Source organism: Tursiops truncatus, chromosome 14 (assembly GCF_011762595.2).
Source record: "Tursiops truncatus isolate mTurTru1 chromosome 14, mTurTru1.mat.Y, whole genome shotgun sequence".
NCBI lineage: Eukaryota > Metazoa > Chordata > Mammalia > Artiodactyla > Delphinidae > Tursiops > Tursiops truncatus.
This window is the reverse complement of record NC_047047.1, coordinates 36,523,501-36,550,123: the sequence shown is the minus strand read 5'-3', so window position 1 is coordinate 36,550,123 and position 26,623 is coordinate 36,523,501. Positions and strand designations below refer to the sequence as shown.

Below are 26,623 nucleotides of genomic sequence, written 5' to 3'. Positions count from 1 at the left end.
AGTCCTACTGAATGTAGGTCAGAAAATTAGGTTTAAACAAAACAGTTTACAACAGAGCATTATTGGGGAAACCAGACATCATGAGACACCTGAAAGGCCCCTGGTATACTTATAATTGTGGCAAAGATCAGCAAGGATTCTAGTTAGGCATTCAGACTCACAGGACCTGAACAGCCCAAACTTAGTATTAGATTCATTTAGGAGGATATTGGACAGGAAACAGCATTCAGCAGAGCATCCCTCTTTCACTGGAGTTTTCATGGCAGCCTAGGTACTGTTCTTTGACCTCTCCCCCAAATGACAACTTGGGTACAAGGAGACAACATCCACATAGTTAGGAGCAGGGATTACCTTGACTTAGAATCTTCATATTGCACAAGAACTGATATCTTTTGTAATAGTTTGATAGGTATAGTTTTCAGGGTCCCTGTAAGGGACATGCTCAGTTACGAGAGTCTCCACAATTAGAGAAGCTCAAGCTGTGGCCTTCCATCAGGCATATAGTCCATTTAGAGTCCTTCCATCCAGATGCAGTTTATAAATCAGGATTTATTTTTACCATAAGCATGTTGCCTGGTGTTTGTTAATCCTTTTCCTATAGTTGGTAAAGTTAATTCAGGAGTAGGAAGAGAGAGTGACATATTGGCCACCTTCAGGGAACAGAATCTTACAGCACAGATGGTAGTAGAGGAGATAACAGTTCATATTTGAGGATCTTAGTAGAGGAGATAACAGTTCATATTTGAGGATCTAGAGTTGATTATGGTATGACTCAGCCCTCTGAGATTAAATGTCCTACTTGCTAGGGCTCTGAATGGGGATAAATAGGTCTCTTTTCTTAGATTAAAAGGGTCCTCAGAATAAACTTGGGGCCCTGGTCAGAAAATACATCCATTAATTTGCTTCTGGTTTTTACTTGGGCATTTACTCTCCGGTACCTAGGAGACTGATTAACAAAATCATAGAATTGCTGTGGACTCTCTAAAGTAAAATAATTTAAAATGGCCACCTATTTTGGAGATCTGTGTGAAGGATGAGAATTTCTGGAATACTGCATCTGTTATCTAGGTTTTAAGGTTGGAAAATAGGGTAGAAGCAGAGAGGTGGGGCATTTCTAGTCCCTTGAGCTAAAAAGTTTGTAAGGTACAAGCTACCTCTTTCTTAAAGGAGCTTGAGACCCTAGGGTGAGAGACTGAAGAAAGCAAGAGTATCTCTTCCCAATATTTAGAACTCAAATGTGTCAACTCAGAGAATAGTAGAAGTGGCAGAAGATAGAGATTACAAATTCAGCCTACTTTCTACATCACTCTTAATCCCTAATGCTGCTTTGTTTGTACTAAGGACAACTGAACATTCTCTGGCACCCCTTACAAGACTCTGGAAGAATTCTGTGGATACTGAGAGCCCATCTGACAGGGCCAGGATGGAAGTAAGAGCTCTGAAGGAGAAGTTAGAAGCTCTCCAATATTTATTTAGGGAAGGAGCCAGGAGATAATTAATATTTAAGTACCAATATGCATTCTTTAAGGGTTTATCCTAGGAATGCAATGTCGGTTTAACCATATAACAGAATAAAGGAGAAAAACCATGTAATCATCGTAATAGATGCAGAAAGGAGCATTTGAAGAAATTCAGTACTGAGTTTCTCAGCAAAGTTTTAATGTAAAGAAATTTCTTCATTTTGATAAATAGCATCTATGGTGAGCTACAACTAACATCATATTTAATGATGAAACACTGAACACTTTTCCTCCAAAGATTGGGATCAAGGCAAGGATGTTTGCTGTCACCACTTTCATTCAATATTGTACTTAGCAAGGACACAGATGCAAAATCAATATAGAAAATTTATATTTTTATATATGAACAACAAACATTTGGAAGATGAAATTAACAAAACAATTTCATTTACAATGGAGGCTAAGAATAACATAGACTACTTAGAAATAAATTTAACAAAAGATGTGGAAAAACCTCTACCCTGAAAACTATATTACTGAAGGTAATTAAAGAAGGTCTTAATAAATAGAGATTCTCTGTTCATAGATTAGAGAACTCAATATTGTAAAGATGTTACTTTTTCCCAAATCTATAGATTCAACTCAGTGCCATTCATAATCATAGCAGGTTTTTTTAAAAAAAAGAAATTGAAAAGCTGATTCTAAAATATAATTGGAAATGCAAAGGAACTGAATAGCCAAAATAATCTTGAAAAAGAACAGGATTGTTAATACTATCTGACATCAAGATTTACTGTAAAGCTGTAATAATCAAGATAGTATGATACTGGCATAGGATAGACAGATCAGTGGAACAAAACAGAAAATCCTAAAATAGACCCAAACTTACCTGGTCAATTAATTTTTAGCAAAGGTGCAGCATAATTCAGTAGAGAAAGGAAAATATTTTCAACAGATGATGCTGAAACACCTAGATGTCCATATGGAAAAAATGAGCCTCAATTCCTACACAGACACAAACATTAATTCAAGGTAGATCATGGACCTAAATGTAAAAGCTAAAGCTATAAAACTTCTGAAAAATAAAAAAATATATTTGTGACCTGAGAGTGGGCACAGGGTTCTTACATTCTTACACAAGACACAGAAAGTAATAACCATGAAAGAAAAACTTGATGAATTAGACTTTATCAAAATTTTAAACACATGGTTATTGAAATAGACCATTAAGAAAATGTATGTGCAAGTTACAGACTAGAAGAAAATATTCATAAAGCATATATCTGACACAGGCTTGTATCCAGAATAGATTTTTTTAATGTCCTACAACTCAATAATAATAAAAGACAACCCTATTTTTTTTTTTTTTTGTAATGGGCAAGGATTCAAACCTGTTGTTCACAAAGAAAGATACACCATTGGCCAGTAAGCATATGAAAATGTTCTCAGTGTCACTTTTCATCAGGGAAGAGCAAATTAAAATAAGCATGAAACACAACTCCACACCCACCAGAGTGGTTAAAATTTAAAAGACTGGCAATAAATTCTAAATGTCAGTAAGGATGTGGACCAAATGGAACTCTCATCCATTGTTCATAAAGAGTATAATGGTAAGATCACTTAGGAAGTTTTTTATAACACTAAACGTATACCTACCTTCTAACCCAGCAATTCCACTCCTTGATATTTATGCAAAAGAAATGAAAACATACATCCACAAAAAGACTAGTACAAAAATATTCATAATATTTTTATTCATAACAGCCCCAAACTGGAAACAGCTCAGGTGTATGTACAGCAACAGGAGAATGGCTAAGCTGTATTATATTTGTGAATGGAATACTATTCAGCAATAAAAATGAGCTATTGATGCATTCAACGACATGGATATATGTCAAAACCATTATACTGAATGAAAGAGGTTTTATATAAAAGAGTATATACTGTATGATTCCATTTACATGGTGTTCTGGAAGAGGCAAAACTAATCCTATATTAAAAACGTTAGAATAGTTATAGCTGGTGGGTTTGGGGATTGACTGAAAAGAGGCATGAGATTTTTTTATTGTGGGGGGTGTGTGATGCAATGTTCTTCCTCTTGGGTCACGTGGGTGTATACATTTTTCAAAATTCATTGAATTGTACAGTTTAATATTTGTGCCTTTCATATATGTGCATAAGTAAAATACTGGAAGGTTAACATAAAAGTTATAATAAATATGTTAGATTAGTAAGAAAATGAATGATTTCAACTTTCTGATTTATTGATCTACTGTGTGATAGCTAATCTTCAAAGATTGTCCTCCAATGAAACAAGCCTCCCAGTATCCATGCCCTTTTTTATAGTCCCCTCCCTGTCTTCTGGGCTGGCCCTGTAAATCACTTTTAACCAGTAGAATGCAGTGGGGAAGTGACACTTTGTAACTTCTAAAGCTAAGTTATAAAATGCCTTGTAGCTTCTACCTGGGACTCTTCTAGTGCATTCTCTAGGGGATACCAGCTGCCATGTAAAAACTCCATCTACCCCAAGATTGCTATGCTGAGAGGAACCCCAAACTACCCATATGGACAGGCCACTTGAGAGAGAGAGAGAGAGATGCCTGGCCAGACCCCAGTTGTTCCTGCCTCTCAGCTGAAACACCAAACATGTAAGTGAAGAAGCCATTTTGGACATCCAGCCCAGTTCGAGCTTTGGATGACTTTGTCTCAAGCCACCATCTAACTGCAGTAAACTACTCAGCTGAGTGCATTAACCCATAGAACTGTGAGAGGTAATCATTTGTTTTTAGCCACCAAATTTTAGGTTGGTAGCTTAAACTATAACATTTCTAGAGATAAATGAAATATATTGTAGATAGATACATATATATGCATAGATATGTAGACAGACATAAGATAAACACATAGGTTAAAAACACACAATTGCTAAAATTTAAATATAAGGTATATGTCTTTCTGCCTTTATAAAAATTACAGCAAGTGTTATGACTTTCATTCAGTTCATTCATTCATTTACAATATGACCTGCTAAAGGGATTGAAAATCACATTATTAAACCTGTTAGTTATATCCATAAATCAAATATTTATGGGCTCAAGCCCGTGAGAAAAGTGACATCTTTGGGAACTTGATCTCTATTAAGAAGTTGCAGTGTTACTATCTTAGACCATCTTAAAATGAGATATACCTGTACTGAATCTTATTATACTTTGGAGAGAAGAATGAGGATGCTGCAAGATTTGCAGCTATGTTCTAGCTCTAGGCAGACCCTCCCACACCCTGCCCTTTTAACTCCACTACAGACTTTCTTAAAAGAAAAACCCACGTACTCTTTGTGACACCACTTTCATCCCCCTGTTTTAGTTCAGTGTGATAATCTCTGGTGGTCAATTTCTATCTTCTTTTGCCTTCCTCATGTAAAGAAGAGTCTCAAATTACTTGACCCTGTGCTTCAATTGCCTGCCCCTAATTTAGTTTTCCTTCTTATTCTCACCAGTATGAAGCAAGTCCAGATTGACACACTGTTACGATGACTAACTGCTACACTACCGGTTTATTGCTCAGTTTGAGTAGTGCTAGGGTAGAAATTATTTTGTGCTATTACATAGCATTATTAGCATTTTCCGAAGTGTAAATTTTTGGTGAAACAAGGCTTTAATTAGTCAGAAGTATTATATAAATATGTTGGGCCAGGGAATTTTTTTGGTCAGGGTGGTGTATTACTGGGAAAGCATCCCACTTAAAAAAATTCTGGGAATAAATTTGTGTTGTAAATCTTCTTTTAAATTTTTAATTTTTGTTTTTCTGATTATACATGTAAAACACATTGGCTGCAGGAAATTTGGAAGTAACAGAAAAGTACTTTTTTAAAAGGAGAAATACATAACAAAATTATGTATTTTAAGCTGTGCACCCACATATGCAAATGCCAATTGAATTATTTTCGTAAGTTTCACAGGCACCTGTAGCTTGGTATGGCCAAACTGAGTAGCCCCCACTGCAGTGCTAGAACTAATGTCCACACAGTCACCCAAGACACAAACTTGGCATGTATCCTAGATTCCTCTCCTCATCCCCCATGTCAAATTAACCATCAAAGCTTTCTTCTTAATCTACTCTTTAATTAGCAAATATTTACTAAGTGCGTCCCTTCATGGAGCAGTAATGCTAAACTACTCATCTTTTTGCTTCCTATCCTGTTTTTTCCAAGTGCAGCTACCATGTTGCTCCTGGAATGATGTTTCTAAACTATACATTTGATCTTACAATGGATTCCCAGAGCTTTCAGAGTGAAGTTCACATTCTTTATTTTGGTCACTATAACCTTCATGATAGGACATTTGCCAACCACATCTCATTCCATTCCCCATCCCTGGTATCTTAAACCCCCAAACAACTTGCTGTTCCTCAAGTATATCATGTTCTCATTCGGCTCCCTTTCATCGTTGTGAAATGCCCTCCAGTTTCTCCTTTATTTTAATAATAATAATGATGTCTATTTGTCTTATTTTCACTCAATAAATCCTCCTTGAATAAATCCAGGAGGGCTTCCTGACCTCAGACTGAGTTGTATGCCTCTCTTCTAGTTTCACATACCCTACAATACATATCTCAGTCATAACAAATATCATATTTATCATACACTGTATATTGCTTTACTTGTCTGTCCCCAAAAAGTATAATAGGTACTTGAGAAATGTTTCTTATATAGGTAAATGGTATTTCTTTGGAGATCGCTTCTTTTTATGGTTTGGATGGAGATTTATTTGCATACCAAATAAGAGGAGCATTACCTTTTCACTTTGTTAATATGAATGAAAGTTCTAGGAGCAGATATTCTAGGTGTTAAGTAAGGATTTATTTAAGCTATAAATAAATAGGGAAAGCTAGGATAGGAAGGACAACTTGTCATCAGTGAGAAGAATGGAAATAAGAAATTACTTTGGGTTAATTAATGAAGAAATGGTCATTAGTGGGTTTATTTGTTTATTTTTTTATCAGTGGTTTTAGGTATCACCAGAAGCATGGTGAGGGGAAGGAAATACTCTAAACATTCAGAAAAATTACAGTGTAAATAATTTAGTCATGTAATTCAGTCATCTTGATAGTATTTAAATAAATGCCCACATTGTACCTGAAAGTTTATAATGGAACAATAATAATGTTTTGAAAGTAAGAACCAAGTTTAATATTTCTTCAGTATTCCCTCTATTGCTCATTATATAAGGTGCTTAAATAAATTATTTCTAGGGGGCTTCCCTGGTGGCACAGTGGTTGAGAGTCCGCCTGCCGATGCAGGGGGACACGGGTTCGTGCCCCGGTCCAGGAAGATCCCACATGCCGCGGAGCGGCTGGGCCCGTGAGCCATGGCCGCTGAGCCTGCGCGTCCAGAGCCTGTTGCTCCGCAACGGGAGAGGCCACAACAGTGAGAGGCCCGCGTACTGCAAAAATAATAATAATAATAATAATTAAATAAATAAATAATTTCTACTCTCATTGAGGTTACATCTAAGAATATTAAATAACTAAAATGTGTAAAGAGAACTACAAATCTTTGAACATTATTTTAAAATATTTTAGCCTCATAATTACACATCTGGGAATACAGTGCAAATAAATGATACTAATATACATGATAAAATGTGAATATTAATAATAATACCTCAGGATGTTTATGAGAATTAACATATGCAGAGCACTTTCCACTGCTTAATAAATGTTAACTGTTATTAATATTTCTTTTTTCATATTTTTGAAGTTAAAAATAAACCATCTGCAAATTTAAAAATATACAAAACTAGTAATGAATTTAAAAAATCAGTCATGCATTGGTAATCACATAGGATAGATTCTCTCCATTATACTTCCCTGAAAATTACAAAGTTACAGTGACTACTAGTCAGGAGTAAAAGATCTAATTCAAGAATAAACTCTGCCTACTGAGGAATTTGCTAGGTTAGTTTGAGTCAGAAGGGGATTTAAACTATTGGCAGGATAAAATGGAAGAAGATACTTTATAAAGGTTGACTAACTCTTATTATTCACATTCAGATTAAGAGTTCAGTTGGTATTGTGTTTACTCTTTATTTTCTATGATGTACTTTGACTATCTCAAGCATTTTTATTCATGCAAAATATATTTCTCATTCAGACAAGGGAAATGAATGTCAGTTTTTCATATGTATTTGGCTCAAAGATCTATACGACAATACACATTTCTGACCACCTAATATTCTAGTAGTCATTTATTGTCTGTTTCTGTATTAATTTCTATCTTTATCGATGGTAAATTCCATGAGGACAATACTATGTTTTTTTCATCCTTATGTTCCAAGCATGGTATTTGGCACAGGGTGATAAACAAGTATTTGTTCAACAACAAATGAATGGATGAAGGCAACCTTATTACAACTGTGTATTTTATTATTTGGTTCACATAAAATTTAGAATGTGTACTTAGATTTACAGTGTTAAAAAACAGCATTTTAATGCTGAATTCACAACTATTGTCTATTTCTAACCATTTTCTTTATTTCCCACTGAATGATCTGGATCTATTTGGTTTGTCCTAATGCCTAAGTTATTCCCAGGTTTTAAGTTTGGAAACGGCGAGGATTAACTAGAATACTCTAGTAGGTTCTTATTATTTTATTCCAAGCTAATTTTCACCCAGTAAATCATAATATCACATATTCGGAGTTGTCCACAATATGACTCATTTTTTAAAATTCTGTTTCTGCACAAAATGAATTTTTATCTTAAGGTTTTTCTACCTGTTCCTGTCTTTTTTATTCTCTTACTGGCTACATTATAAGATATCCTAAAGCAAACACTCAAGAGTTCCCTTAAAAGAACAAATTCCCTAGAAAGCAGGAGTGGAAAATATCTATTGCCTGCTTTTCTTATTTTGTGCTGATTTTTAAAATTCTAGAATATGAACAAGTGTTATTATGTTCATGTTTCATGTAGATATATTCTTAAAATTTATAGTTTAAATTTAGAATATTACAAAACAAATAGCACATATTTTCTATTGTATTAGATGATATTTCTTATTGTTTTTAATGCATGCATTTAAAGCCCTATTTTACAAATGCAGAATGTGAAAGCCAATGTCAACTTCTCAGGTTATTATCTTTGTTTTGTGTTTGTTAACATAGTTGTTATAGTACTAATATAAATTTTAATTTTTAAAATGTTTTCTATTTTAAAATATAAGTACAGCATAACCTTCAGTTAAATACATCTGTTATAGTTCATCAAAAATAACATCCTCTGAATGTATTCTCTTGATTAACCAAACATCCCCTCTCTTTGTCTTTTTGAGTAACAGCATGCTTCTGTGGCTCTTTAATTAAATGACCTTACCTTACATTTGTCTCGACTGGCTTCTGTTTACAGAAATTGTAAACCAATTGAATGCTCTGAGCAGCTTAGATGAAGATCAAGATGACTGCATAAAGCAAGCAAATATGCCTTCAGCTAAATCAGCCAGTTCCTCTGAAGGTCTAAGAGCTTTCTTCCTTTCTTTCTGCTTCTGATTGCTTGAATTTACTGTGACCTGCTACCTCTTGACTTCTGTCTGTACTTAGCTCTCAGTTTTGTCTTTGTGCTTTTCCTTTAATAAATTTTCTTTGGTAATTTGTAGTGCACCAACAGGCAACAACATAACAGAACTTATCATCTTTAGCAAAGCCTGTATCAGGATCCTTGATAGGCAGTGATTTTAAAACATCTTATAATAACTGGTCGTATAACATGACAGAATTTCTTTAGTTAGCTTATATATTGTAACAACATTGTTTTAGAAATATTTGCTTATATTAAATCAATTTGAATTATTCATATTTAGAAGTGAAGGATGTTTTTTTCTCAAAATCTATGTTAGTACTTTTTTATTGGATCAAATTAGATTGAGCTAAAAGTTTCTCTAGTTCATTATCTGATATTTTCCAATTCATGTGTTTGTTTTCTTTTATTTGAATATGTTGGTATGCTACAAAATACTTGAATGGCATTCTGTCATTGGTAAAATGCTATATCTTATTATTTGCAGGTATTATTAGTATGAATTTTTACAATTTGAGATATTTCATGAATGAGTGATAATTATGCTTAACTGTAACCACAGTGAACTGACACGTATGTTTGTTTTCAGAGCTTATCAACAAACTTAACTTTTTGGATGAAGCAGAAAAGGACTTGGCCACTGTGAATTTAAATCCATTTGGTGATCCTGATGTAGCAGAATTAAATCCATTTGGAGATCCTGACTCAGAAGGTAGCAAGTTTTTTTCTTTACTTTTAAAGTCTTTGTGTATTGTTAAGTTCTCTTGAACTGTAAAGGCAGGAAGAGATTTTGTTTTTAAAGACTTGTACATTTTGTTTATAATGACAATATTATTTGTTCAATACCAATTGCAGTTGATCAGCAATTCTGGGTAGCTTCCATTGAATTGTTTTTAAAGAAAAAGAGAAGCCTTACATAGACATTTACTTGGGGCTTATATTTTAATTCTTTGTTAGTTTGGTCAAATAGTAAAGCTCTAATGTTAGAGATAACAGTATTTTATCTAGCTGGCATGCAGTAAAGTCTCATTAGTTTGGCCTACCAAGTAAGGTCAGGTTGTGGGACATACCCATATTAAGGTGGTGGAGGTAGCCTTTTCTCTATATACAGCTTCTTGGCCCTCACACCTCAGTGTGATGAGCCCCTCCACTCCCAACTGCCTGTCTCTGGCTGAGAATTACTCTTAGTAACGAAAGTAAATTGTGCACGTGAATGTCACAGAACAGAAAGAAGATTGAGGACCACTCCTGTCATATATACAACATGTAAGAAATAAAACCATGTATTTTTTTTGTGAGTCATTTTTCTTATCAAGTAGTTTCAAACTATTAAAGCTTAGAAAAGAGCTGTTGAAGAAGACCTCTGTTTAATTAAACTCTGTTTGCTCAAAGTAAATGCAAGAATGATTAACCCCTGTTTACATCTTTTAGACTGCTCTTATGAAATCTTCATGAGCTTTAAAGAATTTTGCTACTGCCTGTCATGGTGAAAAGTGAGGTTTCAACTTAAGGATTCACTCTATTTGTGCAATATCATTTCATAATCCACTTCTGAAAGTAATGGAAGGAGAAGAACTTCCATTACTTTCTCCCTTCTTACCAAATTCTAAATTATTAAGTTTACATTAATGAGATTTTATTTTGTTTGTGATCTACATTTTATTTTTTTTTAATTATTTTATTTATTTATTTTTGGCTGCATTGGGTCTTCGTTGCTGTGCGTGGGCTTTCTCTAGTTGCAGCGAGCAGGGGTTACTCTTTGTTGCAGTGCATGGGCTTCTCATTTCGGTGGCTTCTCTTGTTGCGGAGCATGGGCTATAGGCGCGCGGGCTCAGTAGTTGTGGTGCACAGGCTCAGTAGTTGTGGTGCGTGGGCTTAGTTGCTCTGCAGCATGTGGGATCTTCCTGGACCAGGGGTCGAACCCATGTCCCCTGCATTGGCAGGCAGATTCTTAACCACTGCTCCACCAGGGAAGCCCGGTGACTTATTTTATTTTAACATATTTTAAATCTTAACAGTTACAGTACATTTTAGAAGTAATCTGGTTCAGCTGCCTCTTTTCATAGATTAAGGAGCTGAGGCCCAGAGGAATTAAGTGATTTGAAGAAGAACTTTAGGTAAATGGAGGTGGAGTTGGAGCTAAGGTTGCTAATCAAGTGTCTTCTTTTGACCACAAAGCTTCTCAATTGCATACTAAATACATCTGAGTACACTGAGTTAAAAAAAAATTACCAAAATATTTTGAGATATGAGTATTTGAGCTTTTCATTTCAAAATCAAATTAGTAATTTTTAAAAATATATGTGTATCTTTTCTGAGGTATAGAAAGGAGTAGCAGATAACATAAATATTGTATTTCTATTTTGGAGAGGTTAAGCAAGGTTAGGCAACCTGATTGAGAAACTTTAATCATGCCTATAGAGCTAAGAAAAAACTTGACAACCAGTATTCTCTTTAAATATATAGTTCTTGGAGACTTTAGAATAAGTATTTTCTATTAGAAGAACACTCATTTTTCTAGAAATAATTTATTAATTTTTATTGATTAAAAACATGCATCCTCAAGTAACAAAAGTAGTTAAGAAAAAAAAAATGTGTTACAGTTGTTTAGATGGTTTTTGTTTTTGTTTGCTTTTACAATTTTAGTTCTCCTCTTAGTTAGATTCATGACATTCTGTGCTTCAGTGACCCGTTTAGAAAGTTACTAAATGTATTTGTTAGCTTTTATATGAAATAGTCTCATCTGAAACTCTCCTTTGTTGCTATTCTGTCATCTTCAAATCTTGCTCTATAGTTTGAATACTTTCTTGCTTTTGGTTTTGTAACTGATGAAATTGCTTGGATCAATTTTTGTAATCCTCTACCTGAAAGTAAAAATAAAAATCTTATTTCCATTGACAGGTTTTATCAATTTCTTAAGCATTTGAGACTTGGTATTTGTTAATAAAAAAATTGAATAGGTAAAAACTCTGTAGTCTCTTCTCCTACAGAGAAAAGATAATGCTTCATTTAGATTATTATAAAGATTATAGTGGTGTTTAAGTGTTATCCTGGTCTGACAAAAGATACAGTTACTGAGTCTCTTCTCTAGCATAGGCTGTATTTAAATTCATTTCAGTGTTGATTTATTATGATGTTATGAATTCTCTTTCATACTTTATAATTGCGTCACCATGGTGTACAGAATTTCAATTCAGAGTTATTTTGTTTTATTTATTTTTTCAATATAAAGACAACATAAGTTTTCTGGGCTAATGTCTAAAGTATAAGTAAAAGTAGTTTGATTCTAAAATATAAAAATCATAAATATATATGTCACTCAAGAGATTTTTCTAATAATTGGATTAAACTGTTTGAAATGTCACGTATAAAACAGTTATTTTTCTTGAAGATTTTAAAACTGATTTTCTGCCTTCTTCTCCTAGAGTATTTTGTTAGAGTTGCTTGGCATAATTAAAATTACTTTTGAACTGTTCTGTGATTATTGGCTTTTTGAAACTTTTTTCCAATTTGGTTACATACTTATATTAGTAAAATACAAATTTTAAACAGTTTTATTATACATTCCAGTTTTTTTTTTGTTGTTGTTGGTTTTTTTTTGGCCTCTCCACATGGCTTAGGGATCTTAGTTCCCTGACTAGGGATTGAACCCGGGCCCACAGCAGTGAAAGCACAGAGTCCTAACCGCTGGACCACCATGGAACTCTGCCTTGTTTTTGTTTCAAAATATTAATAAACATAAAAGTAAAAGAAAAAGGCTGGCACTAAGCACTCCATAAGTATTGTCGGAGGACATGACACTGTTGTAGTGCTTTTTGTGCTGTAAAGTCAGAGTTTTATTTTTAAGAGTTCCTTTGTTTTCAAATTGAAATTTGAAATTTCAATGAGAATTTAGTGGAACACATCTGTCTGCTTCTCAGTATGATTTTAATGTGGCTCTTTCAACTTCAGAATTCTTGTTATTCCTTTACGTTATTAAATAAGGTATTGATTGGGTATGAATTATGTTGAAAAGCCCATTAAAAGCTCTAAAGATTTAAGGACTTGTAGTGTACAGAAACCTGCTCTTTGAAGACTTTACAAAAGCAAATTCAGTGTAAATGGTGTATTTTTTATATATCCAGAATGAATTTTCAGATTCCTAAGTGGTCTCTGCTTGTGTAACTACCAAAGACTATTCCAAAATTTAATCCATTTTATGTTCTTTTAAAAACAGAAATTTAAATATCAGTTTGAGACGTCAAGCTAGTATAGTGAAATAAATTAAGCAATAATAGGATATTGTACCTCTAAGAAGGTTAAAATTTCCAAAATTGTTATACCACAATGCCAACATTAATAGAGATTCCAAGGGCATTAACAATTCAAAGATGCTATTTTGAAGAGCACTATTCCTGGAGAAGTAGACAAAGATCTTAGATATCACATCTTCTGGACTTAGCCCCTCTAAAACTTTTTTTTTTGACAATTTTATGTTTGGGTTTTTTTTTTAAACATCTTTATTGGAGTATAATTACTTTACAATGGTATGTTAGTTTCTGCTTTATAACAAAGTGGATCAGCTATACATATACATATATCCTCATATCTCCTCCCTCTTGCATCTCCCTCCCACCCTCCCTATCCCACCCCTCTAGGTGGTCACAAAGCACCGAGCTGATCTCCCTGTGCTATGCAGCTGCTTCCCACTAGCTATCTATTTTACATTTGGTAGTATGTATAAGTCCATGCCACTCTCTCACTTCATCCCAGCTTACCCTTCCCCCTCCCTGTGTCCTCAAGTCCATTCTCTGTGTCTGCATCTTTATTTCTGTCCTGTCCTAGGTTCTTCAGAACCTTATTTTATTTTTTGTTTTTAGATTCCATATATATGTGTTAGCATATAGTATTTGTTTTTCTCTTTCTGACTTACTTCACTCTGTATGACAGATTCTAGGTCCATCCACCTCACTACAAATAACTCAGTTTCATAAAACGTGTTATTGATCTGCACTCTTTCAACCCCATAGAGTTTATTAATTCAAGATTGAGTATTTTTGAGAACACTAAATATATAAGAAAATATCAGATAGTATTAATTTGATTTAATTCATCTTTTGCTATTGTTTTATAGAACAAATCACTGAAACAGTTTCACCTAAAAAACCAGAAGAATCCTTTTATAATAACAGCTATAATCCCTTTAAAGAGGTACAGACTCCACAGTATTTGAACCCATTTGATGAGCCAGAAGCCTTTGTAACTATAAAGGATTCTCCTCCCCAGTCTACAAAAAGAAAAAATATAAGACCGGTGGACATGAGCAAGTATCTCTATGCTGATAGTTCTAAAGCTGAAGAAGAGGAGTTGGATGAGTAAGTACACTTCATTTTGCTCTCATCATATTTTAACTAAAGAGATCTTTCTGTAATATACCTTTAGATGGGTAAAAAGAGGTCTGTCCCTATGTTAATATATAGTTTACATGTTAGTATCTATCTCATCCCCCATCCAAATTTTTACAGTCTTGACCCTCACTCTCCCACCCTCTTCCATATGATTACGTGTGCACCCTAAACTAACAAATGAAGGAAACACGTTCCTGGAATCTCTGGTTAGAATTCCAGTTGTGTCTTCCCACAGCAACCATGTTATCAATGGTACTTAGGTGTTTTTAATCGATTACTGAAGGCATTACACTTCAGTTATGTTATGGGTTTATTGTGGGAACCAAATAATCGTTTATGATATTGATTTGATGAGAAGATTTATTCAAATGCCAAACAATGAGATCATGACATTTATAAATTAGGAATTATCTGCATTTGAGCATTTGAGTCATTATTCTTACCCAAATGAGAGGTTTATTGACCACAAGCTTAGTATATTAATAGTCAGTGTGATTAGGGTTTCTGTTTTACTCAAATCTAGATTGGGGATAGGAGGAAGGTATGTTCACATTGTATTCTGGAGTTGCACATTGCAACCCATGTAGCCGCAGACTGTGGCCCTAAGTATGTTTAAAAAGCAACAGTAAAACTTCCAGCCATGCTGGAGTAGCATAGACTAGATACAGCTTTTGTCTTACACAAGTAAAAAACCGAATAAAATGTATGAAACAACAGTTTTCAAACATTGGACACAAATAGCACAGGATCCCTGAGAGAAAAGAAACGAAGAATGTGAGCCCTACATTTGTCCAAGCTTTATTTATGGGAGAGAATTTCCAACCGCAATTCAGGGAGAGAGAACCCAAACACCCCAGAATCTCCCTGCATTGAGGAGGCAGACTTTGGACTTTGGAGGTAGTGAGTGGCTAGAACTTGTGGGCAGAGTCTCAGAGAGGAACAGCCTACTCATAAAGAGTTTCAGAGATCTGTAGAAAGTTTCTCTTGAGTCTTTAGCTGAGTACTGATCAGAGTACGCATATGAGGAAGTTATTGAGGACAAACAATTAGACAGAACAATCCCTGGAGTTCACCCAGGATTAAGAATAGTTTGGGTTTCCACCAGCCAGAGAGGAAAGACTTCCTAACACATGGGACATCAAGTTGAGTCCTCAGAAGGGTATTGTGCCAGTAGTGGGGGAACAGCCCGAGACTAAAGGCTGTTCTGGGCCTTCCCAGCAAAGATTAAAAGCAGAGCTCAAAAGAACCAAAATGGTTGCACGTAACTATCCCACACAAAGCCCCAAAATATTAAAAGGAATACCAAAAAATTAAGCATCCAAAACATAAAATTCACAATATCTGACAGCCAATCAGAAATTTATCAGGCATGTAAAGAAGCAGGAAGATCTGACTAATAATGAGGAGGAAACTCAGTCCTTAGATAGGAATGCAGAAATGGTACAGATGATGGAATTAATAGACAAGTGTGGTAATTTAACTATTATATAAATATACTCCAGATATTTAAGAAAGTCGAAGAAAGCATGAGCATGCAAGACAAAAAAAAAGTCCAAATTCAGTTTATAAAGATGAAATATACAGAATCTGATGAAAAATACACTGGATGGGATTAACGTTAGATACTGCAGAAGGAAGTATTAGTGACCCTAAAGACTTTGCAATAAAACTCCAGATTAAAACATAAAGCCGGGGGGGGGGGGCTTCCCTGGTGATGCAGTGGTTGGGAATCTGCCTGCCAATGCAGGGGACACGGGTTTGAGCCCTGGTCTGGAAAGATCCCACGTGCCTCAGTGCAACTGAGCCCGTGTGCCACAGCTACTGAGCCTGCGCTCTAGAGCCCTCAAGCCACAACTACTGAGCCCACACGCCTAGAGCCATGCTCGCAACAGGAGAAGCCACCGCAATGAGAAGGCCACGCACCGCAACAAAGGATAGCCCCCGCTCGCTGCAACTAAAAGAAAGCCTGTGCGCAGCAACAAGGACCCAACACAGCCAAAAATAAATAAATAAATTTATTTTTTAAAAAAAGACATAAAGGGGAAAAAAATGAACAGAGGATCAGTGGGACAACTTCAAGCAATCTAAAGTAAGTGTAACTGGAATTCCAAAAGGAGAGGAAAGAAGATGACGGAACAGAAAAAATATTTGAGGAAATAATGGCTAAAAGTTTTAGCAATTAACAAAATATATAAACCTACAGGTCTAAGAAGCTGAATGAACCCCGAAATGAACCACAAGAATGATGAAGAAAACTACTGCCAGGCTTCTCAACAAAAACAATTCAAGTCAGAAGATAGTGGGGTGGTATATAAGTACTGAAAGAAAAAAACATGCCAACACAAATTTTTATTTCCAGCCAAAAAAAAAAAAAAGTCTAAGTAATGGACATTTCCAGACATGCACGAACTGAGATAATTCATAATTATCAGACTTGCTTTGCAAAAAATATTACAAAGAAGTCCTTCAGGCAGGAGAAAAATGACACTACTTGGAAATTTGGATCTGCACAAAGGAATGAAGAGCACAGGAAATGGCAAATAAATAGTATATATAAAATACATGTCTTATTTTTAAAAATCTCTTTAAAAGATAATTGACTTTAAAGTTTAAATAATAATATATTCTGGGTTTGGGAACGGGTAGAAGTAAAACATATGACAGTAGTCATACAAAGGCTGAGCGTGGGGAAATTGAAAAATAGTATTTTAAACTTCTTATACATGTTATTTGAGGATATACAATGTTATCTTTTTTTCACAGATGACATAATTATTTATGTAGAAAATCATAAGGAATCTCTAAAAAGTCTACTAGAACTAAAAAGTAAATTTAGCAAGGTGACAGGATACAAGATCAGTATACAAATTCAGATGTATTTCTCAATGGTAACAATTAACTATCAGAAATAGAAAACTCTAAAATACCATATACAAAAGCATCCAAAAAACAAACAGACCAAAACTCAAGCATAAATTTGAACAAAGATGTGCAATGCAATACCTGTATGCTGAAAACAGCAAAAGGTCGCTGAAAGAAAACAATGGAAAGAAATATTACGGCCATGGATTCAAATTGATCTGTAGATTCAGTGCTATCCCAATCAAAATTCTGGAGTATTTTTTTGGTAATAATTGATAAAGCTAATTCTAAAATGTATATAGAAATACAATGGACCTAGAATAGCCAAAAACATTTTGAAACAAAGTTTCAAAACAAAGAACAAAGTTGGAGGACTTATGCTCTCCAGTTTCAAGACTCATTAACCAAGACATCATGGAATTGGCTTAAAGTAAACATATAGTTAAATGAAAGAGAATATGAAAATCTAGAAGTAGATCCACACATATATTGCTAATTGATTTTTGACAAAAGTAGCACAGGAAGTCAGGCAAGGATAATCTTTACAACAAATGGTGCCAGAACAACTAAAGGTCTATATCCCCCCACCCCTCCAGAAAAGAACTACAGTCCTTACCTCATAACAAATGCAAAAGTTAGCTAAAAATAGATCATACACCTAAAAGTGAAAACTAAAACCCTGGAACTTTTAGAAGGAAGCATAGGAGAAAAATCTTAGTGAACTTGGGGTAGGCAAAAATTTCTTGAACAGAATGCAAAAAACACAGAGTCAAAGGAAAAAAATTATAATTTGGACTTCTTCAAAATTAAACCTTTTTCTCTTTAAAAAACACTTATGAAAATGAAAAGGCATGCCACAGTTTGGCTAAAATTCTTTGCAAAACACCTATCTGGCAAGACTTCTTTCTTTTTTTTTTTTTTTTTTTTTTTTTGCGGTACGCGGGCCTCTCACTGTTGTGGCCTCTCCCATTATGAAGCACAGGCTCCAGACGCACAGGCTCAGCGGCCATGGCTCATGGGCCCAGCCGCTCCGCGGCATAAACCTGCATCCCCTGCATCGGCAGGCGGACTCTCAACCACTGAGCCACCAGGGAAGCCCTCTGGCAAGACTTCTATCAAGAATATGTAAAGAACTCTTAACTCAATAATGACAAACTATCTTTTTTAAAGAGGGAAAAGATTTGAACAGACATTTCACAAAAGAAGATGTAAGAATGGCCATTGTGTACACAAAAAGGTGCCCAACATCTTAGTCATCAAGGAAATGCAAATTAAAACCATATAAGATATCACTACACACCAACTTGAATTGCTAAAATTTAAGACTTACTACACCAAATACTGTCAGGGACATGGAGCCACTGGTACTCTCAGAACTCTCAAAGTTCTAAATGGTGAACTATTTTAGAAAACAATTCGGCAGTTTCTTAAAATGTTAAACATATATACCTGTCGACCTAGCCGTTCTAATTCTAGGTATTTACCCAAGAGAAATCAAAGTGTATGTCCACAAAAAGATTCGTGCATGAATATTCTAACAGCTTTATTTATCATAATAGCAAGGTATGGGAATAACCCCAGTGTCCATCAATAGGAAAACAGATAAGCAAATTGTGGTATATACATACAGTGGAATACTACTCAGTAATAAAAAAACAAACTATGGATACATATAACTGCATGGATCGATCTAAAAATTATTATGCTGAGTGAAAGAAGCCAGACCAAAAAAGAGCATATACTGTATGCTATCCTTTATCTAAAACTCTAGAAAATACAATCTGTTTCGAGAGAAGGCAGATGCATAGTTGCCTGAGATTGGAGGTGGAGGGAGATATGGATTAAAAGGGATACAAGGAAACTTTTGGAGAACTGGAAATGTTTGTAGTCTTGATCGTACTGATGGTTTCACACTTGTATACATATGTAGAAAACTCATCAAGTTATACTTTTTAAATATGTGCCATTTACTGTATTATATGTACATAAAGCTGTTAAAAAAAAAAAAAAGAAAGAAAACCACAGCAATGTTTAAGTTTATTAACAGAAATACTGTGTCACATGAGTGATTCCCAGCCTGGAATTCTTGGGCTTTTAGGTCTGTTTGTTGAAAATAATTGATGTGTAACAGGGGAGATCTACAGAATACTTAACATTTTTTAAAAGCTAAATAATAATTATATGTTTACTTGCAGTGAGGCTATATGGACCTTTGCTTTCCTTGGAAATACTGAATTTTATCATATTAACATTATTTAGATCTTGGGGAAAATAGTTATTTCTTTCAAAATATGGAATGTATGGGTTGAGAGGGGAATAATAAAAAAGGCTCCTTTGATGTATGAAAGTTGGGAACAGTTGCTTTGTGTGAAGGGAGAAATGTCCTCCCTCTCCTGTGCATTGGTCAACTCCCATTTTGAGCAGTATTTTACTTCTAGGTACTGCACTTTAAAAGGGGGATTGATGATTCAGAGCATTAACAGTAGAGCAACAGAGTCATTAAAATGTCCAGAAACCACATCAAATGAGCAGTGATTGAGGGCATAGGTACTATTTGACTTAGAAAAGAGATGGTTTAAGGGAACTATAATAACCAAGTTCAAATATTTGAAAGACTTGTTTGAAAGAATGAGGTAGTTGACTTGGTTTCTGCTGCTCTGGAACTGCATTTTTCAACCTTTCCTCATTTTACAACACATGGCTAATTACTCTCACATGTGCTACATGCTTCCATGGGCATGGCTAGGTTTTGATAAAACCTAAAAATGTTCTAACCTCCTGTAAGTATGGGAATTACATCATAATAATCATCTGATTCCAAACCCAGGTTGAGATCTCAATACTAATTAATAACTATACAGGGGTTGAAAAAGTTTGCTCTACTCTTGCTAAAGTTGTTATATTTGTTTTCTTTTTTTTTGAAAAATTTTTTTTTTTTTATACAGCAGGTTCTTATTACTCATCCATTTTATACACATCAGTGTATACATGTCAATCCCAATCGCCCAATTCATCACACCACCACCACCACCACCCCCGCCACTTTCCCCCCTTGGAGCCCATACATCTGTTCTCTACATGTGTCTCAATTTCTGCCCTGCAAACCGGTTCATCTGTACCATTTTTCTAGGTTCCACATATATGCGTTAATATACGATATTTGTTTTTCTCTTTCTGACTTCACGCTGTATGACAGTCTGTAGATCCATCCACGTATATTTGTTTTCTTTGAAATAGCTAATGTGTGATCAAAATAAAATTTCTCATGGGTGGTGTAGGTGCTGAGTAATAGCCACACACCTAGAGTATTTGAATGTAAATGCAAACTTTAAATACAAGCATTCAGTCATTCCAAAATGCATGAATATTACACAACATACACACACCCTCCTCTCTCCTATTAACAAATTAAAGAGACATCCAGTGTTTGCTTAAACTTTTAAAATGCCTTAATAAAAACTAAAATCAGAATGACTAGGTGTTTCCTTTTGACCATTCTTTTTTCTACATGAAAGTCATAGCCTTTACAAAGTTTCCCATGAATAAAGAGCATTCTAAACTGCTCAATCATCTGAGGTTACCAGAGGTAGTCTATAAACACTCAGCTTTTTTGAAGGAACACATCCATAAATTCTAAAGATTGCTCATCAGCTAATGTCCAGGAAGAACTCTGTGTTACTTACTTGGTATTTCTCATCTTGTTCTCCAAAAGTTTGTAGGTCCAACTTAAGTAGCAGAAATCTCCCATAATTTGTTCTTAACTTCAGTAATAAACTTATGACCTTTCATCAAGTGAAAAGCCTATATGACTCATCTTCCATTACCAAACTCTTCCTGGATCCTCTAACATAAAACTCTCACAAATAAATAGTGCTGTGTTCTCTGATGTTCTAAAACAACCTTCAGAAACTCAGCATTATCCATCAGCCCCAAGGAGAAAGTGTACACCCTTCAGGGCTTTTAGCATGTGTCATTTACACTTAGCAGCTGTATGGGTTGCTCAGTTTTCTCGTGTTTGGGGGTTAGTTCAGCCATTCTGGTTATGTAGCAAAAGTGAAAACTGATAGGGCAGTAATATTTTTCAAAACATTTATGAAGTGACTTTTGAGGTCCAGCGTGAAATCATTTCTAGTATGGTTGTGTGTCAGTTTCCCAAGGGAAATTGTCGTTGAAGTTTATTCAGGGAAGCTACACACTCATTTTAATACATTTGAATTGTGTTTTCAAAGAAAAATAAGTTTTCAAATTGAGAGGAAAAGAATACAGATTTTGTTCCACCCTTGCTTCACTATGTTTGTGAGTACTGTTTCTAATCAACTTTAATTTTTCTTTCTGTAATTCTTTTTCTTGGATTAATTATATTTTTAAACAATGAATAATGTCATTTAAAGTTATTCTGTCCAGTTTTCCACATAACATAACTGATGAGTTTTTAGTTCACAGTGAGTTAATGATATAACTAATTTATTACTCAAGTGTACAGTATAAGAATAAAAATAATTATTGTTTATTCAGAGTGATGTAAGAAGCCTTGAAACAGATTATTCAGATCATAGATGATAACAGAATGTGGAAGTTATGCTAATTCTTTAAATAACTTTTTTCTTACTGTTTAATTATTTTTTAATGTATTTATCAGAAATTATATAATTCTTCTCATTACAGAGAAGGGAGTACTGTTCATAATCACATATATGTACTATTCCTATTTACTCTTTTTAAAATAGCACTTTTTAAATTGAGATATACGTCACATAACATAAAATGCCACACTGTGAAGTGTACACTTCAGTGGTTTTTAGTTTGTTCACTGTGTCGTGCAACCATTATCACTCTCTAATTTCAGAACATTTTTGTCACCCCAAAAAGAAATCCCATATATATTAGTAGTTAGTTCCAATTAATCCTTTTCCCCATCTCCTGAAAACTCCTAATTTACCTTCTCTCTATATGGATTTGACTGTTTTGGATATTTCATATACATGGAAGTATATCCAGTTCACTCTTAGAGAGTAGGAAATTAAGTTTTAGTTAGAAATCTCTGATCTAGATGGAGGATCATTTAAAGCCCTTGTAAGTAGAGGCTTCTTGTCCTTATTATGATTTAGTACCTAACCAGTGGTGCCTAGAACACTGTTGTCTCACAGGTGGCTTGCAGGCCTGCAGAGATACTGATTCCCCTAGTATTCTTGGCGGTCAGGCATGGTCTGGGGCAGCTGGAGTCCTTGGTACCTTCAATTTCCAGCAGTTTCCTATGTTCACTCTAGCATAGCATACAAATTTCATTTTTACTACATGTCATACTGTAAAATGGATTGAGAAACACAGCTCTAATTGTTTCAAGAAAATGTCCATTTTGTTATGTTTCTAGTATTTATTATGAGCCTCAGGAACCAACTTTGGAAATTAGTTTATCTGAACTTTTCTACTTGCATTTACCTTCAATATATAAAGAATACCAATATTCAGGTGGTTAGAGGGAGGCAGAGAGACATGAAGAAAAAGGACGGTATCTAGATATCTTTGTTATACATGCTAGATAAGTTTTATAAAAGTTTCATGCAACTTAGTATTGTAAATTCAATTATATAAAGCATACTGAAAAAATTGCCTGTATAAGGAATTCTGTCATTTTTTTCTCTGTTAAGCACAGATCCTTCTGTAATAGAAATATCTATCCTCTAACACTTCTAAGTTTTTTTTAAAAACTAACCATACTTATATGACAAATTAATAATGAATATTGTAGCAGCTACCGTCTTACAAACTACTGTGGAAATTTGTTATAGAGAGGTGTAACCAGGAATAATTTTTTAAAATATCACCCAGATAGTTCACATGATTCAATTAATTCATTTAGATTGTAGTGGGTTTGTTCAGTCCTGAAACATTTAACATCAGTTAAGCAAATAGTAAGTTTTGAGGGGGGGAGGGGAGATTTTTTTCTTTTCTAAGTTTTAGAGTTAAAAAAATTTTTTTTAGCCCGTTTCTTTATTTTTACTTCCCTTTGAACTACTCTTAGAGTTTGAAAAATAACTCTGCAAGGCCTGAGCAGAGGTGACAGAGATTCTGAGGCTATATCCCCAGCTCAATGGGAAGAAGTCACAAGACACTAACTGTTGAAATGAGTACAGAGTAAGAGTGACATCACAAGTATGGTATATTTCCCCTCTCTGGTCTAGATACACTTGGTCCCCTGAGTCTTGTGAGAGCTGACTGACTTTAGGCAGAGATATAGATACTTCGTTATTGGTTCTAAATGAATCTGGTACTGTTACAGTTAAAAGAATGTGCATAACTGAACACAGAAGGCTATCACCAGTACAGACTTTATATAACTAAGTGGAGTTCCCTTGGTATAATTATTATGTTTGGGTGATCTGGTTCTTAGCTTTGCAGACTCAGAAATTCTCTTGTTACTATGCATACAGATATTGAATTCTAAGGAACAGACTGGTGTTGGGAAAAAAAATGCAACAAACAAATAATAACCAGAATAAAAGTTTATTACTGTGTAACAGGAAGAATAATCATGATAAACACCAGATACTTGTGTTTACGGATAAGTAACGAGAAAAATATCTACTCATAAAGGGAGTTAACAAGGAAGATTTTCTGCCTGGGCTAGACTCAGGTAGAGAAAAAAGAAGACTTCCCTAAGAAGTTATAAGCATAGGCCTGCCTTCATGTGGATTTGACGCTATGCTGGCAGGATGATCTGGGAACCCCCAAGCCAAGAAAGTGAGAAACAAAGTGGCTCCTAAACTGCTTGGCAAATGCAAGCATGAAATACTCTGAACAGAGGGACTCCCAGCAACTACACAAGATTTCCTCAGATCAAGTCCTGAACTCACAATCTAGAATTACAAAATACACAAGGAAATAGTTTACTAAGAGAAAGAGTCAGGAGACAAAAGAAACACAAGGATTATAAATCCAAGGAATTCAAATGATAGATTTATCAGATAGAGACTATAAAGTAAATATGTGTAAATGATTAATGACTCAGATCTTTTGTACCTAAGGTATTATACACACAGCCATATGAAGAAATATGCTTATGAAATTAAAAATTCATGGAGAATTGAACATTAAATTAGACATAGATGAAAAGTGAAGAAGTTAACTGGATTATAGATGTGAAGGAATTATCCAGAATGTAGTACAGGAGAAATAAAAACTTGTAAAAATATGAAGGAGAGAGGTAATTCAACATATATTTAATATGATTTTCTAGAGAAGAGAATAGAGAAAATAAAGAAGAGGCTATCAAAGATATAATGGCTGATAATTTTTCAGAACTAGTGAAACACATGAATCTCCAGACACAGGAGATTCAAGGACTCTGGAACAGGATAAACTTAAAAGAAATACACACTTAGACATGTTCTAGTAAGATTGCTCAAAACCAGAAATAAAGAGATCTTAATCTTAGGCAGCAACCAGAGACAAAAGATGACTTACAAAAGAGCAATATTAAACCAACAGGGGGCTAATATTTCAAAGTGCTGAGATGAGTTAACTAACAACTAGAATAAACTACCCAGCTAAACTATCATTTAAGTTTGAGGCTGAAATGAAGACATTTTCAATGCCTGGAAGAATTTGCTATTAAAGGAACCTCACTGGGGCTTCCCTGGTGGCGCAGTGGTTGAGTGGTTGAGAGTCTGCCTGCCGATGCAGGGGACACGGGTTTGTGCCCCGGTCCGGGAAGATCCCACATGCCGCGGAGCGGCTGGGCCCGTGAGCCATGGCCGCTGAGCCTGCGCGTCCGGAGCCTGTGCTCCTCAACGGGAGAGGCCACAATAGTGAGAGGCCCGCATACCGCCAAAAAAAAAAAAAAAAAAAAAAGGAACCTCACTGAATGAACTTCTAAAAGATGGTCCCTAATGGGAAGGGAATTTAACACAGAGGAAGAGAAGAAATTCAAGAAAAAAAAAAGTTTGGTGAGGGAGCATAAAAAAAAAATCAATGTTTTCTCATCTTATTTCCTCTTCTGTGGGTGTGGAGAATATGTAGGATTTACTCTTATTACAAACATTTTCCCAAGGGTCTGTATATAGCAGAGCTGAGTATGACTTTGTATTTTAAAGATTTAAAAATACTTTTTAAAAGGGAAAGTTTTGTTAATGATTAACAAAAGATTGAGAGTGCCTATTTTCAGATTGTAAGTTATCGTTGGTTTGGGTTTTTCCTTATCGTTTTCAGTATGTTCTAGTTTTATAAATGAAAATATTATGGTATTTTAATTGGGAGTAAACTACTTTTATAAAGACATTTAACAATAATTCTTCTTTCATTTAGATCAAATCCTTTTTATGAACCTAAACCAACTCCTCCTCCAAATAATTTGGTAAGTCCAGTTCAAGAACTGGAAACTGAAAGGAGAGTAAAAAGAAAAGTCCCGGCCCCACCAGCCATCTCACCAAAGACAGGAGGAGTAAATGAAAACACAGTTATGTCTGCAGGAAGAGATCTCTCCACTTCTCCTAAGGTAGGAGTTTAATCTTAGTAAAACATGTATTAGTGTTTGCTTGTTTTCCCCATGCAATTTAATTCAAATTAAGAAAAGCCATTATTAGCTATTTTTGATGATATAAAAGTAAAATATAAGTAAATCCATTATACTGCAACATTGTATATATGTTTGAGAGTCTATAAATTTATGGTACAGTATGGATTGGATAGTTTGGGTTAAGATTTGTTTTTAAAATGCTGTCTTGAAATCAGAGGAAGAAAGGCATTAGGATTGTAGCATTGGTGCTTTGAAGAAAGGATACTTAAATACATCTAGGCATGACAAACAGCTTACTCTAATACAGAGGAAGACGTAGAAATCATCTTTTGATAAACGTACTAGAAAGATTGAGGCTCAGTGCAGAGAAATACTTTGCCAAAAGAATATCAGTATTGTCATTTTGGTTTATGTCAGATTACAGTTTTGGCCTTATTGTCATTCTTTTTTAGAAATATTAATGGATAATAACTTCATGGAAAGGTGAAGCACAGTGTTGAAACAAAGTCTAAAGCTTTTAAATGGTTTGACTGCAAATAGTATATCTTTCATGTGTAAGCTAGAGATGTTGGATTTAGCAAGTTTTTTTAGGTAAATAACTCATGACCATACTCATGAGTGTTTTGTTGTTGGTGTTGTCACCATATAACATTATTTAATTCTCACAGGTAGTTAGGGGGGAAGTGAGATGAACTTGACCTCAGAGGGATAAAGATCACGGGTTCCCCAGCCAGTAGACAAGATTGGAACTGGCATTTCCATTAATTATGTGCTATCTGGACCATATTCCACTTCAGGTGCCTGGGCTGCTGCTTTTCTCAAGGGCATCA

The 26,623-nt window shown here is 34.8% G+C and overlaps 1 protein-coding gene across 6 annotated transcripts in view; it reads left to right on the top strand.

Moving 5' to 3' along the window:
• EHBP1 (EH domain binding protein 1) overlaps window positions 1-26,623 on the top strand; it is a 564,927-nt gene that overhangs the window by 364,324 nt on the left and 173,980 nt on the right. For all 6 annotated transcript variants that reach the window (XM_019942549.3, XM_073791336.1, XM_033838462.2 and 3 more), the window contains 3 exons: window positions 9,619-9,741; window positions 14,143-14,383; window positions 25,583-25,772. In XM_019942549.3, coding sequence (XP_019798108.1) covers window positions 9,619-9,741; window positions 14,143-14,383; window positions 25,583-25,772 — 554 coding nt within the window. The remainder of the gene's footprint in view (window positions 1-9,618; window positions 9,742-14,142; window positions 14,384-25,582; window positions 25,773-26,623) is intronic.